This window comes from Triturus cristatus, chromosome 5_1 (genome assembly GCF_964204655.1).
Source record: "Triturus cristatus chromosome 5_1, aTriCri1.1, whole genome shotgun sequence".
In the NCBI taxonomy this organism is placed as follows: Eukaryota; Metazoa; Chordata; class Amphibia; order Caudata; family Salamandridae; genus Triturus; species Triturus cristatus.
The window spans coordinates 581,204,823-581,220,974 of record NC_140587.1 but is presented as its reverse complement, the minus strand read 5'-3'; the positions used below and the strand labels follow the sequence as shown (position 1 = coordinate 581,220,974).

The window sequence follows — 16,152 nt, the reverse complement described above, 5'->3', positions numbered from 1 at the left end:
TGAGGGGGTCGTAAGGACTTTAGAAACAAACTAGAGTACTGAACGGTATTACTACTAGTTGCATCCAGACAAGCAGTATGACTCGCCCTGAGCACTGACTTAGCGCAGACGGGCTTGCCTTAAGCGCGCCTTCGGCGCGCCATCGGCGCGCCCGCTGCGCGAACGAACAGAGCCCATTAAATAGAATGGCTAATGCCGGAATACGATGTGAAATGAGTGGACCGCTGACCGCAAGGAGCGCGCGTCACATCCAAAACTGCGGCTAGCCGGAGAAGGCTACGTCTACAGTGTAAGGCAGAGGCAGGGAGTCAAGCCCACACCAAATGCCCAGCAAAGCTGTGTCATCAGGCACAAAACGATCACAATTAAAAAGAGCTAAAAGTTCCCCAAATAAAAAAATCACACAGAAAATGAAACGTTCCCCCCCAGTTTTCCCTTCGTAACAAGCAATGCTGTTTTAAAACAATTTCTTAGTAGCGTAGCGGAGAGGCACCTTACTAGGTGACTAAATCTAGGTTAAAATGCTGAAATTGAGAAATGTGTTGGAGGGAGTTCACTATGGGAGCCACAGGGAACCTGCTGTACTTCGCTGGCAATATTGTGACAGTTTGGTGCAGAGGGCAAAAGTCTGTGTGTTAGTATCCGTATCCATTGTAAAAACTATTCAGTGAGCCTGGTGGTGTTGATGGCCACTACATGATGATAGCAGTGTACGTTGTGCAGGATGATTAAGTGTAATGGAATAAAATATATGTTAACAGTGTGTCTTGTGCTCTACAAAATAATGTATTTATTGGGTCATATTTGCCTGCTGCTACCAGTAAGGAGAGCACAATGGAGATCCAACAGAAATGGGCATAGCTATACCAAAACAAGATAATTTCCTGTCTAGCATGCGCCTAGCGATACACTGATTCTTCAGTACAATTTTATGGACAGTACTTCTGGCAGTAGTCCTTGGTTTAAATTCTACAAAAGGTTTCCTAAATGGAGAGCCCTTTTTAGAGGTGACACAATAAACCATTTTACCATTCTAAATGGAACAGCTTTTAACAATAGAGATAATATAGACGAGCTGAGCTGGAAGTCAGAGTTCATGTCGTGCAAACAAAAAGCAGCGCTGTTTGAACGTCTTGACCTAGTCACGAGAGCTGGTTTCAGAGCAGAGCACAGCACACAATCAGCCTTGATAAAATCCACAGAGGAAGTAAGGGATGCCCTGGACAAAGGAGGTAATGCAGCACTTATCATGCTGGACTTCTCTGCGGCCTTCGATATGGTCCATCACAATGACCTGGATATCAGACTTTGGGGTAGAAGGTAAGGCCCGGAACCTCCTAAAATCCTTCCTTACGGAAATGATTCAAACCGTGGACCTAGATAAAGCTCGCTCAAAACCATTTGTCCTTGCCATGTGGAGTACCACAAGTGACCTCCCTCAGTCCCACGCTTTTTAATGTCTATATGACACCCTTGGCTGCGTTGATCAGATCTTTTGGATTCCAGCTGACGTCCTGCGCAGACGACACACAAATAGTGACGTTGCTACGACCTGGGCAAGAGGCTGAGAAAGCGAAAAAGTTCCATGATTGCATGAAAGCAGTCAGGTTGTGGAGGACCATGAATTGTTTGAAGCTTAATTCAAGCAAAACGGATGTCCTGGTTTTTGGCAGCAATGCCTATTTTTGGACACCAGATTGGTGGCCAGAGGAACTAGGGACGCTTCCTGAGCCAACTAGGAAAGCAAAAAACCTTGGATTCTTAATTTACAACAAACTGACATTTGAAGACCAGGTAAATGCGGTTACCGCTACAAATTTCCATCTTCTTAGAATGATCAGGAAAATTAGGCTCTTATTACCGGCAGACAGCCACAAGGTAGTGATAACATCTTTAATCTTATCACGTGTGGACTATTGCAATAGTCTATACCTAAATATCCAGAAGAAACATCTAAAGAGGCTTCAACTCATGCAAAACGTAGCAGCAAGACTTTTGACTGGAACACCAAAATGTGTCTGGATCAAAAAAGGAATAAAACAGCTGCATTGGCTCCCAGTCAGACAGTGGATTCAATTCAAATCCTTATGCACAGTCTTCAAGGCCCGGAATACCTAAAACAGTGTTTTAAATGGTATGCCCAAAGAAGAGTACTCCGATCGGCTGGAGCAAGATATGTGGTTGTACCATTCTTTAAAAAAGCCAATTGGGGTGGGAGGGGGTGGGGTGGGGGGGGGGGGGGGAGAAGTTTCACTACATGCGCCGCCAGGGCCTAGAATGAGATTCCTTTCCACCTCAGGAAAACCACAGAGCTGTTGACATTCAGGAAGGGACTTAAAACCTGGCTCTTTACTTAGTTCAACACACACCTTGTCAACCGGAAGGCAGTACTCCGCGCCAGGACACCTCCAGGTAACCGTTGCGCCTAAGAAATATAATTAACATAACATCTCTAGATTTAATAACAGTAAAAAAATCACAAGATTAGAAAACTGTCTCATCTAAAGAAGATTGCTGCCATTTAGACTAGGGATTAGAAAAGCAGGATATAGCTTGGAAAATTCCTACTTTTTGTTTTCATCCCCATCTTCCCTCTCACCACCTATAGATGTAGTCTAGGTGTAATGCTGAGGTAATGGTGATTTCCCATTATTAGTTGGCTTGCTGTTTGACAACAAACCATGTTCTAATGGTAACTATAAAGAACCATATTTGTTTTATTTCCCTGTAGTTGTAGAGTCCATGCCAGTACCCTTTGTCACAAGTGTGCTGGCACGAAGAACAAAGTATAAATATTGCCTCTGCAGGATATGTCTGTAACAGCAATTTTCTGATTTTATCCCCTCTCTTTTGTGCCATTCAATTTTCTCTTGCTTTGTCCCTCACTAGGCCTCTTCACCTCTGGGCAGGCAGGTTCTCTCAGCACAGAACGTAGTTTCTCACATTTACTCTGCTTGTTACATTATCTAGTCACTTTTATCTTCCCTTCAGATTGCCATATGGCTATTTGTGCACTGACTTAATCTCAGTAATATTTTTGGGGAGCCCCCTGCTTTTACCACTCTTGTTTCAATGTCATTCATTTAAGTTTGGTCCTAGGCGGCATTCGTTGAAGTTGCTGGTGTTATTTGACCTGCTGCTTTCTTTTTTTGTCTGTCAGCCTCCTTTTTTTTTTTATTCTTCCTCGGATCACAATCCCATTGCCTTCAAATTGAGCTCGGAGTGTTAGCATTTTGTACAGCCGCCTATGATCCTGAAGCTTTTCAGTGGTTTAATTCCACACTTTCTCAATACCATTTGTATCATCAGCTCTTTCGTTCCTCACCTTCACTAGTAAACCCGATTGAAGATTGCATGCTGATTGATTGCTGCATCTCTTTGGGTGCTGTCGTTGTGCGAATGCTTCAGCACCTATCTGTGACTGTGAGGCTGAAATGACATGAAGTACCATTAAACAATAATAGTTGCCATCTTCACTCCCCAGCTAGAGTAAGGGGCCTGGGCCTCTAGTTTCTACTAGGGCTGCAAGTTGCAAATTCAGCAGATCACCACATTTTTGTTTCTCTCTCTCTCTCTCTCTCTCTCTCTCTCTCTCTCTCTCTCTCTCTCTCTCTCTCTTTCTCTTTCTCTTTCTCTTTCTCTTTCTCTTTCTCTCCTTTCTCTCCCCCCCCCCCCCCCCTTGTAGTGCTCACCTAGCACTGCCCATCCCACAATGCACAACATTTTACAAACTGGCATATGAAACCTATAAGAGTCATTTTGAAAAAGCTTCAGATTTGCTAGCCAGTGTTTGTGTTAGTTTTAGTGTTGATCAGCTTGTATCTGATTCTTTTAATGGCATTTGGAGGCATACATCTAATTAATTCTATGGCATTTGGAAGCAATAGCCCCAAATTATACTTACAACAGTGTTTGTGCTAGTAACACTCAGTAATAAAAAGTCTAATGGTGTTGATTGTAAAGTGACTAGTTGTTAATATATATATTTATGCATAAGAAATACTCTACAGCAGTGCCATGCCAATGAACTATAGTTTTGTACTGCAGAGAGGGAAGAAAGAGCACAGGGAAAAATTTCAATTAGTGAATGATGGTCATGCACACTGAGTGAGCATTGTTGTACATGAATATTAGGGCTATACAGTTTTCCATCAATTTTGTTCTTTATCCAACAGCAATGAGATTTAGTGTCCCAGTCAAAAAGAGAATGGGCATTATTTAGTTATTTATTTATTTAAGATATTTATAAAGCATACCATTCTCACCTAAGTGATATTCTGCCACTAGACCACATATTTGCCCAACTTTAACCATCGCAAAAGTAGTTAGAGCGAAAACAGCAAAGTCTTCAACATCATCTAAAAGACTAGCAAATCTGACGTGAAACATAAATTCGGAGGCAAGTAGTCAGCTGCCAAAAAATTAAAGGAGCGACCACCTATTATAGATTTCTAAATTTGCCTGCTATATATCGAAGTCTGATTCGTGAAACGGAGATCACAAGCTGGCTTACAGAAAGAAACTCTGTTGTGTAGAATTGATGGACCGTTGTCATAAAATGCTCTATGCGCATGGCAGACGTACTTAGAAATAGCTCTCTTGCAGACTAGAAGCCAGTGAAGAGAATTGAGATGGGCAGAAGCAGAGCTCCTGCAAGGCCTACTACAAATCAATCTTGCCACTACCTTTCGAATAGATTAAAGGCGTGTAAATGAATAATCCGCCATGCCTACATGCAACACATTCCCATAGTCAAGCCTATTCATAACCAAAGCTTGAACAATATTCCTACACCATGCTACTGGGATCCACAGAAATAGTCTGTGAAGAGTACATAGAAGACCAAAACCGCTACTGCACACAATATTTACTTGGTCCTGTATTGAAAGAGAGTCCTCAATCAGGAAACCCAAATTCTTCGCTGCTCTTTTCGGCCTGGGTTCAGGGCCTAACAACGAGGGTCACCAAGAGTCATTCCAGACATTGTAGGCACCACCAAAAAGCGAAATGTTTGTTTTGTCTGCATTAAATTTTAGACTGTGTGCCTGCAACCAGCTTGCTACTTCCAAGACTCAGCACACTAAGTTCCCTTGAGTCTTAGTATGCTTCACATCGATGGAAATAATCAACTGAGTATCATCAGCTTAAGTAAGAATCTCAAATTCCCAAGCCTGGACAATGCCCACCAAAGGTGACAAATAGATATTAAACAAAGTGGGACTAGGGGAAGATCACTGAGGAACCCCACAATGCTACATCCAAGGGCTAGATTTAAAAGGGGCAGCTGTGCCGAATGAAATCTGTTGCTCAAAAACAAGCTAAACCACTGCAAAGTAGTAGAATGCAGGCCAATTTCATGCAGCCTTTGTAGCAAAAGGCAGTGTGACACACTGTCAAAATCCGCAGACAGGTATAAAAGGATAAGGGCTATCAGTTTACCCTTATTCTCCAGAGCCCTGATGCTGTCCAACAGTGCCAATAAAGTAGACGCTGTGCTGTTTTTAGCTCTGAACCCAGTTTGAGAAGGAGCCAACAAATTATTACTCTCCAAATAATGAGAGAGTTGGATGATGACTAATCTTTCCAAAACCTTCGCCAAATAGGGTAAGATTGAAATGGGGTGATAGTTGGACAATATAGCTTTCTACACCAGCGGCAGATCCAGAGCTTGCTTCCAGGCAGCAGGAAACTCTGCATCTTTCAGAGATTTATTCAAAAGTAGTGTTACATACGGACTACGTATAGGGGCCAAGCGAGTGTAAATAAAGTATGGGCAAGGATGAGCCTGATTTCACCATACCATCATCTCTTCCACCAGCTCCTCCATTAACTCTGAGAACCTACCCCAGTTGGAGGAAGCCCCTAGGTTCAGACTAATGTCCTTAAAAAGGCTCCTCATCATCGGGGATTGATCTCCAAAGGCCGAATAGATAATATCAATTTTGTCATTGAAGAACAAGCCAATTCCTCACTAAGAGGGGCTAAAGCTCCAACTGTCTGATCCAGAGCTACTGGATGAGCTAGTTCTTTAACTATTTTAAATAGTTCCCTAGATGATAGATCCACTGTTCTCATCAAGTCTTCTAACAAAATATTGTCTCTTAGCTTTCCTAAGTTGTTTGTGATAAGCTTTGAGTGCATTGCATGGACACAGGATAGGATTTCTGGCTATGGAGCTCACTCCCAGTGTATGTGGCCTTTTGTCCATAATAATCCACACCTCTGTTTGAAACAGAATACCCCAGTGCACCTAGCACACCACACCTATGACACAATCAAGCATCCCTCCAGAAAATCCATAACTTTTCTTACTTCACAGAATTCTCGACCTTCATACACCATTGTATGCACTGATGCACCAATGTATTTCCCTCCTCCATGTTTACAAATCTGGTGCTCTATAACTAACCCACTCGTGGACATATGCTGAAGGGCCTACATTATGGAAAATCGTTTTTATGTCTAGACTTTCTCGCTTCCCAATGTAATCAAGTGAGGGGTTACCAATCTGTCCACATCAGGGCTGCAACCACCTCAGAAATTACATTGTCCCAGTATGTTTGGGTCCTACACAGTTGTTATGTAACCTGATGCAGTATCTTAAGTTGTCAAACTGTTTTGCTTGCAGGTCCACTACTTTATTTTTATGCTTTAAACACTTAATGGGCTTGGAGACTAAAGTATTTTATGATGCAAGAAAAGGTCAACAATTCGGTGGGCCTCTGTCCATGCATCCCCTGATTATATTTGTTTTCATTTGAGGCAGAACAGGTGAATTTTAGCTTAATTTCCTGTATCCCGTTTAATAGCATTGAGACATTTGCTGCGTCATGCCTTGACTCTTGAAAATGCTGTTTATCTTGGTCTCTCTGCAAATGATGTTTCTCAACCTAAGCTAGTACAGAACTGGCAGCTGAATTGCCCTGAAATTCCATAAATGTAACCACACTTTTGCCAGTCCTCATGTGCTACTTTGAGTGCAGAAAAACGTTTGTTTAGTCCTCAGCCGACATCCATTAGCTAGTCCTTTCCCTTTTAAATCTACCACTTGCCATTGCTTGCTACAGGCCTAATAAAATGTTTTCATTTATTTATGATTTTATATTTCTCATATCTCTTAAGTGAAAAGTGGCAGAGCACTTTCCAGATACCCAACCAAGAGATTCAAAGCTTGTGACACAGACAACATGGTAAATTAAACAGAGGGGGAGGATGGGGGATAATGTTTTCGGTTTGTAAGAACTGTGTATCCCATTGATAAAAAAAGGTTTTAAAACCTTTCCAGAAAGCGGACACTTTGTGAGAGGAGGAAGAGGACAAGAATAGGTGGATGCTTACCAGATAACTTCAGTTTTTCAGGAAATCTGGGGCGGTTTTCTAGTCATCCTAATCTTAGATCTTGGCAACAATGTGACTGCAGTAAATGAAATGAGGTGATGTTTCTACGTTTTTTTTATGCCACTAGATGTTTTTATTCTGCAATGTAGGTAGGCAGGTTGTTGAAAATGTCGGGCTTTGAAGACTAAACAGGCAAACTTGAACTCCGATCTATAGTCAATGAAGGTCTCTTAATACTGGGGTTACGTGATCACATTTCTTGGAGCAAGCAAAGAGTCAGTAGCTTCATGATCTAGAGCTTTCAGAGATGTAAGGGAATGTTTGGGTGTTTTGATGAGTGGCATATCTTATTAATCAGTTCTCGAAACCACAAACGTTTAAATTTTAAAGCAGCAGTCTGTTGGTTATAGCGTGAGTTTAAATCATTATACAGAGTAGAATGCAGCTCTGTAAAATTTTACAGTTTGTTCGAGGTGTCCATTGCAGTAGAGCTGTCGATCAACCTAGAAGCCAAGGGACTTAACGTGAGAGAGAGAGAAGCCATCCGTTTGTAATTCGGTTAGCCAGGTTGCATTGTACTTTTGGTGATGTTGGCGTACAGTGAAGTAGAATTATATCTTTTATGGGTTGAACTTGAGAACATTTCAAGACATCTATTTTTGAGGGATTGACAGGGAGACCTGGCTCCTCCATCATGGCTCTCTGTGGCTCCATTTAGAAACTGAACAGCGCGAAGGTCAGTATTAAACTCTGAAGGACACTGCTTGTGACAGTGCCACAGTCAGAGAGTAAGTATTTCCTATTTAAGCAAAATGCTGTTGATGCAGGCTTGAAAGATTTTGAAGACTCTTTAATGATCATTTATGTCATAGGATGGATGGAAATTCTCAAAGTAACAGATTAGTTACTTTGTGGTTTAATAACTTGGGTACAACCCGTGATTCTTCCTTCATTAAAGGAGTGATTTTGCTTTTCTAGTGATACCTACGTGGAGGGTGTGGTTTCAAGGTATTTATTTATTTAATCAACGTCAGCAGCCAAGCCTTTGGTGCTTCATAATTTAGATTTGAAAAATACAAAATACAATGGTGTTGTATTGTACATGGCATCATATTTTTCTGTAACGAAAATATAAAGAAAATCATAAATAGGGATTTTTTTAAATCCAGAGCAGTTCTGTCAATGTAAGAGAAAACAATGACCTATGGAAAAGTACATAGCTCATGGCAAAAATGAGGAACAATGTAACAGTAACTTTGCATAAGGACAACAATACGCCATAATTTGTAAAATGATTCAGAGTCCCCTTAATACTTGGTCATTGATAATGAAACCTAGGTTAATTATATCCGGATACATCAAACCCGAATTTGAAGAAACACAGTTTCAATAATGAGGAGGGAGCAGGAAAAGAGTTTGTCATTTCCATGCACTTAAGTAGGGCAATGAAAAGATCCAGTAATAATAAAGTTTTTCTTTCAGACTTTTATACATCCACAAAGTCTCTGGTAGGTTTCCTTCTTTTCCTCTTATGATGACCTATTGTGTAGTTGTATTCAATTCTACTATATGAACCCTCTTAAGATGGTTAAGGTTGTGAAAGCAGCCAAGGCCAGTTGCAAAATGACATAAGAGCCATGATGAATGTTTCCCAGGGTTTGTTCCTTCTTCATTGGTTATAATGTTTAAAAGGTCACTAATTAGCCCTCTGATTTTGTCCTTCTCCGTTTGTTATTGTGGGTGTAGTTTGCATGATATTTCCCGCTCTTAATGATGCACTTGGATAAAATTCTGGGGCAGCTTCCCTGTTTCAATAGGTTATATACACTCTTGATGATGATATTCATTTTATTTCTTGGATTTTTGGATTGTCTTGGGAGAATGTGACGATGTTGTATTTTCTTTAGTAGCGGCAGTTCCCGCATGAACTTTTTCCCAAAATAATTCTGAGCCTGTTTTTATCTCACTAAATCCTCATATGTGAGTTGGGCTGTGATTGCAATGTAGTGCAATACAGCTGTTGTAACACTTCTTGTGCCATCACTAGGTCTTCCAATCTGGTATTTCCTATGTCCCTTCCTGGAATTTCCACCTAGTGGTGAAGCATAAACTTTCTTTACAGCGTCAGCACTAGGAAGCCCCTTATAGGAATGATGGTCTAGCAGGTATGTGAATAATTTTGGCTTTTAGGGAACCTGATTATAGATGCTTCCTATTTTTTCTTCATTTCTGGACTTATCCTGTTCCTTTTTGATATCCAGCCTCGATCTGCTTGTGAGAATCCTTTCCATGATTGACTGAATAGACTGATTAGGCTGAGCCTGTGTTAATACAGACACTTAGTCCACCATTCCACTGTCTCTCCGGAACTCATTCTCATGAACCTATTAACATTTTGGTAGTTCTGCTGTATGGACATTTCTGCAGCTGCAGCTGTCTTGGTAAGGGATCCTGGCTATTTCAGAATGTGGATGTTCATAGTGGGAGGCAACTGAGGTAAAAGAGCTCTGGAAGTGGCTCCCCTATTTTGCTTGGTCATTCTCAAAAAATTTCTGGTTTGTGGCCTTTAGCACTCTGAGGAGTTGATTCTGTGGCACCGTATTTTACACAAGACCCAGAAGTGACTTTTGATTACATTGTCTGGTATTAGTTAATGGGAGTAGAAGATGGCTTTCAGTAAAGAAATTAGCAAACAGTTTGGCAATGTCTTCTGGTTTACTAATTAAAGAATGACTTCTGTTTCTCAGAGGGTTGAAGATTTGCTATGCCCATGTAAGCCCTTTTCATAAAGAGCTTACATGCGTTTTTCTGTGGAATTTGTGGGTGTTTTGTTTAATTTGAGGTTTGGTCTGTCTTCTTAACAATTTGAAAGATCTCAGTTTGCATTTTTAGGAGGTTTGTAATCTTTACGTGAGAAGAGATCACTTTTTTATCAGTTACCTTGCTTTTGCGGCTTTTTTTTTACTGTTCTATAACATTTACTAGCCTCTTCAATCAATATAAATCTTTATTCGGCAAATAAAATCACCATAAAAGAATACAAATCAAAGACAATAGTATAAAATTCATGGATGATAAAAACAAACAGTATGGTTACCCATAAAAAAAAAATGTAAAAATTAAAATAGTTAATCAGTTCTCGTCCTCCTTGACACCCAGACAGCTCGTAAACAACATAAAACAGTAAAAATCATATACTCAGTGGGAAACGTCTGAAGATACATCAGGCAGGGCTAACTTGTTTCAAATTTCATCAGGGGATACAAAAAGTGCTTCCTCAGCCAACGGAAATAAGAGCAAAACATTATAAAATGCAGCATATCTTGCACAGACACTTTGTCGCAGCTACAGGGTTCCCTTTCCTCAGACCATACCCACCTGCATGGGGTTGCCAAGAGGTAGTGCAGTTGATTGAACCTAAACCTTGACAGTAAAAACCTGTCCTGCTGTGAGCGAATCAAACCCAGATACGGCTCCAACCCCTGCACAATTTATAAGAGCATGTGGCCTTGAACTGATGGCTTCTGAAGATCTAAGACTTTTTGCGCCTAACAAGAGCATTCCAAAAAACAACCTGATAACACTACCCAGCTCGTGAACGAGGAGGAAGGTAGGGTCCAAAAAAATATAATGGCCTGCCTATGGAAGAAAAAGCTGCCTTAACATAAGCTATCCGCGGTATACTATTTACCCTATCCAGGGCCAAAGAGTCCTCAAGTATCAAACGGCTTAGCTTCTTTTCCGCCATGCACCAGAACTTAATCCAGCACAGGAGCAGGCTTAAAGCTATCAGGTCCGAAACTTGATCAAGCCCAAACTCTGCATGCATGGAAATTGCTGGGGTACACTGGGGGACCTGAGCCATTTTACGTAAAAAATTATTCTCCATCGTTTGGATCCGATCCAACTTGACGTACCCCCAGACCTCACTGCCATAGTGAAGCTGTGTGATACTCTTCGCCTGATAGATTTTTAGGAGATCCCTTGGTGCCAAGCCTGTGTTCAAAACTAAAAACCGCCCCCATTGTTTTTATAGACGCTAATCTTTTTGCCTCGACCATGGGTTTCCAACAAGGAAATGCCTTGACTTTGCTCAGAATAAAATTAGATACCTTAACAGTCTTGCTTCTTGTCGATTTGGGGCCCACTACCATTACGTATGACTTAGAAAAATTGACTGACAAGTCAAGGTGCCCCATGAAAGACACATACCTGGCCAGCAGCAAATCCAACCTGCGCGCAGTCTGAGCCATGAGGACCGCGTCATCCGTGTATAATAAAACAAGGAGAAATCTGTCACCAATCTTGGGGCAGTCAGCTGAAACTGATAAAAGTGCAGACTCTTGCCCGTTAACATACAAGTTGAACAAAAAAGGGGCAAGTATGCACCACTGACGAACCCGTGTCAGCATGATTTGGAAAAGGATGTAGACGTCAGATCAGATGATGTACAGTGGATTTGGTAGAGATTATTAGGTCAAGTATTTTTCCTTTTATATGTTTTGGATAGGTGAACAGTTAGTTTGTCATGCTTGAAGATGTGCTTTGTACGTGTCTGTGCCTTTGTATACGAGTTTCTGTAAGTATGTTGTCTGTATACTTTGGTACCAGTATGTCTGTTGGAATTGGTGTCTGTGTCTTTGCCTGTTTGTCCACTTTTAGTGCTTGTTAGCCTCTGTTCTCTGTGCATTGGCATCTGTGTGTCATTTAGTCTGTGTTCTGGGTGCCTCTAAACTGTTTCTTTATTTCCCTGAGGATCTGTTGGTTTGTTTGCATGAGCATGTGTAGGTGTGGTGTCCTGTTTGCGCCTGGATGCCCTTGCTTGTGTTAGGTGTGTCTTTAATCGATCTGTTTATTCACTCCTTATGATGTCGCTCTATGTGCTGCTTGGGTGCATTCAACTGTGTGTTGTGTGGGGCCATGTATGTCTGTATGGGTATTGTCTACCTGTGTCTGTATGTTTTCGGCGCTTGCGTACCACGATGTTTATTGGACTGTGTGAATGTGTCATGTGTATATCACTGTCTACAGGTGTTGAGCTGCCTGCATATCTTCATGTATGTGAATGTATGTTGTTTGTCTCAGTTTGCATGAACTAAATACCAATTTGCTTTGCCAGTGCTTGTTTTTTTGTAGCAAGTGGCACATAAATGTACTTAGGTCATCCAAGTAACAGTGTTACTACAACTCAGGTCCACTGTATTCTTTTTTTAGCTAAGATGAGAAATAATGCAATATTTAATTATTTGTACCTTATTTTTAACATGTGGGCTAAATATTACACAAATATTTCTGCGGTGAGTATTTGGGGGTCATTGAGCTTTCCTGCTCGCTTTATGAGTGCCTGACAGAAAAATTAATTTAAAAAAAGACACAGATATAAAATTAGTCACGGAGATCTTCATCGCGTATAAAATCGGCAGCAGCAATAATAATGTGTGTAAGCACTTGTCATGAAAATTACATATCTAAGAGCCAATGAAAAACTTATGGAATGCATCTTATCAGTATGCACTGCAATATGCCACAATAGTTGACCTTTCAATACGAGCAAAAGTTGTCATACTCTTGATGCAAGCTTATAAATGTGCAATTAATTAGCAAACTGGCAAGCCACTTAAAACACCGCCATTAACAGCAATTTTTTCATAAATGCATGTATAGTTTCATTAAGGAGGTTATCTTTGCATTTGACTTGGTACAGAGCATTACTAACAATGCTTCGGTCGCAAGATGTCTTTGTTCCCAGGCTTCAGCTTGTTAGGGGTATTCTGACACTAATGCCTTCTTTTTATGGAGTGGTCTTGAATTCTTTTACATGTTTAACCTGAATAAATTGCCCTTGCTTTTGCTGCTGAGTCGAATGTTATACGACATTAGATGATTCAGCTTTTATAGTGCAAACTTGATACTTCAAAAATATACCAAGCATTGAAATCGTTGATGCTATTGTACTTTAATTCTTGGATCCACCTTTGAATGGTTTTGTCTCTAGGACACTAGAACTACAGCAATGTTTTATTCCGGTGTATTAAACATCAGAATGCTGAGGAGACTGTGATAAGAATGCACACCTAACTTAAGGGGACCTAAATTCGCCTGTTTGTTTTATTTTAGCTTAAAAAACAATTTCCAAATACAAACCTGAAAATTCCTGCTAAAAGAATATTCGGGGATAATTTTGATCCAGGTGAGTGGACATTTTTATACTACATTTGTTTTGAGATGGGTGGGGACAATGTGTATGTTTTTTATTACTACTCTCCTGGCAGGGGATCCTTTTCAGCAGGACTTCACTTACCTTGGTAGACATAGTGCTAAAAGACACTGTGTGGGGTCAATTGTACTGCTGTTGACCAAGTTCAAGACCTTTCATCAAATCTCTAGCACCTAGAGGATATTTAAGATGTGCCCAACCAATATCAGAAAACACAATGTGTATATTACATTGAACCTTAGACTTTGATCACACTGCATATTCAAAGATAATTTAAAATCCAAGTGCTTCATCTTCACCTGCCATGATTTCAAATATAAGCCTATCTACTTTTTCACTTATTGACAAAACAAAGAAATTAATTTGAGATTTTCAATGAAGAAATGTATTTATTCTTTTAAGGGCCTCATTAAGAGCTTCCTGGTGTGACTCCTGGTAAATCCGCCTCTCGGAACTACCAGTACCTCTATTGTCTGTAAATCCAGGGGGACAGAGTTAACAGGGATTACAGGTCTGACACTGAGGGTCCTTTTAGAAATGAGGAATTACTGGGGTAATCGGGGATGCCGGTCTAATTGCTCTGGTGCTTTCTCATTTCTCCGAGGTGTTTCACATTTATATTTAGCTGATTACTGCAGCTACAGTCCCTGGGTGAAAAACCAAAGGTCCTGCTACTCTGCAGACCTTGTAATTCCAAAAAAGGATGGACACATTGTTCCCAGGAACTACAACATACCTTGAGCACCACCTTATACCTGTGCTGCTGGTCTTCTCCTGGAAATGTCTGCCTCAAATGTCGGCACCATCTTGGAAAGGAAAGAAGACATTTATGGTTAATGACAGTGGGGCCATCTTTGATTAAGAAAGATACTAAGACAATTATCGGTCATTTCAAGCTGTGAACTGTGTCTGGAACCTGTGGTTGCATTATCTCCATTTGTGTAGTGATCACTAAAAGCTCCATCTTCTGCGGCCATGCAGGAAGCACTAAGTTTCTAATGGGTTTTTATCTTTTGTCTTGTTCTTATACGTGGGGAACCGGGCCTCCAGTTGTGAGGTGAAGACTTGCATAGTGATACTGATACCACTGCTAGCAGCCCTGAAATCAAACATCAACTACAAAAGAGGAAAGTTTAAGTACAGTCTGGTGACACAAACATCTGCTGATTTGTTTGTGCAATCATCTCCACAACCTTGTACGTCCAAAAAACCCTGGTGGATGCTGTCTTTGTTATATTTATTTGGAATAATCCAAGGGACATGTATTACTGGTTGGGAAAAGGGTATTTGCCACATTTTCCAATGAACACACATCTAACTTCATAACATAACATTGTGCAAAGACAATTCATAAAAAACAGAGAACCTGTAAGCAGGTAACATGAACAAATCTATTTCAGGATTGGAGGTGAGCATCATGCTTTCTTTAGCTCATACTCCTCATCAGTTTTGCCACGTTATCAGTTGTCTTGAGGAAGACTTCCTTAAACCTAGAACCTGAGGACCAATCTGCCGCTTTCAAAATTACTATATATATTCTTTTATTTCATTCCTGTATTGAGGTTTAGTTTTGGCCTTTTCTTTTGCCTTTTAAATCATTGTATTGCTCCTCTTTAGGTCCTGAGGAACATCTTGAGTTTACAAGCTTGAATCCACTCTCCGCTCTCAAGCATGTTACCATCTTATATTAATCTTGCTATTTCCAGTTCACCCTCTTGCAGAAAGTAAATGCATGTATTTTACAGATTTTAGCTCTGCTTTTTATGTCTCATTTGTATTTTGACTGGGTGAAGGAAAACGCTTTTTTCTTACTGGTGGTCTTCATTCCATGGTATCCCTAAATAAGCTTCATCACTCTGCCGTAGTTTGCCCTGGTTGCATGCAAGTTTGAGCTCATCACTTGCAACCTTATGTACTTACTTTTTTTAAGGTCCCCTGTATTAGATGCAAGTCATTCGTCCATTTTGAGCCAATTAATCTAGCAGAAAAACCCCAGGTTAATGGTGGTTTCAGTGTTTGTATATTAACAAATAGAGGACGCAAGGGAGTTATGACTATTGTTCTAAGAGGACTTCCTCACCGTAAACCTTAATATACAAAATGATCTTCATGAGTGACTGTTGTGGAAAACTAGCCAAATTGTTTGTTCTTCAGTTATACGTGGAGACCAATCTTCTGCGTAGTCCTTATATTTATTTGGATATGTTCAAGGGCAGTTAATGATATTTCCTGCATAGGAAACCCTCAACGATGAAGTTTTGCTGGTTCCTTATTATGAAATTCAGCACTCGTACCCTGCACTATTGTACTTTGTTTTGATTTCACTGTCTCACCTTACTACACCATTTTTCATAATGTTTACTTTTTTTTTTAACCATTTATTAACTAACAGATACTCTTTACTTAATATTAGTCTAACATGTAATTTTACAAAACTTAAAAATGTGCCTGGCATCAAAAGCACCTTCTTTATTTACTAGAGTTTACCTTGATTTTGTTAAAAATTCTAATTATGCTTCACCATATTGAGTAACAAAATAACAATGTGTTATTAGTCACATCAAGAGGTATGTGTTAATTTAAAGTTACATAATGCA

At 40.3% G+C, this 16,152-nt stretch overlaps 1 protein-coding gene across 2 annotated transcripts in view; it reads left to right on the top strand.

The window, feature by feature from the left end:
* Positions 1 to 16,152, top strand: part of SGK3 (serum/glucocorticoid regulated kinase family member 3) — a 498,190-nt gene that overhangs the window by 188,641 nt on the left and 293,397 nt on the right. For both annotated transcript variants that reach the window (XM_085605508.1, XM_085605509.1), the window contains exon 6: positions 13,456 to 13,528. In XM_085605508.1, coding sequence (XP_085461634.1) covers positions 13,456 to 13,528 — 73 coding nt within the window. The remainder of the gene's footprint in view (positions 1 to 13,455; positions 13,529 to 16,152) is intronic.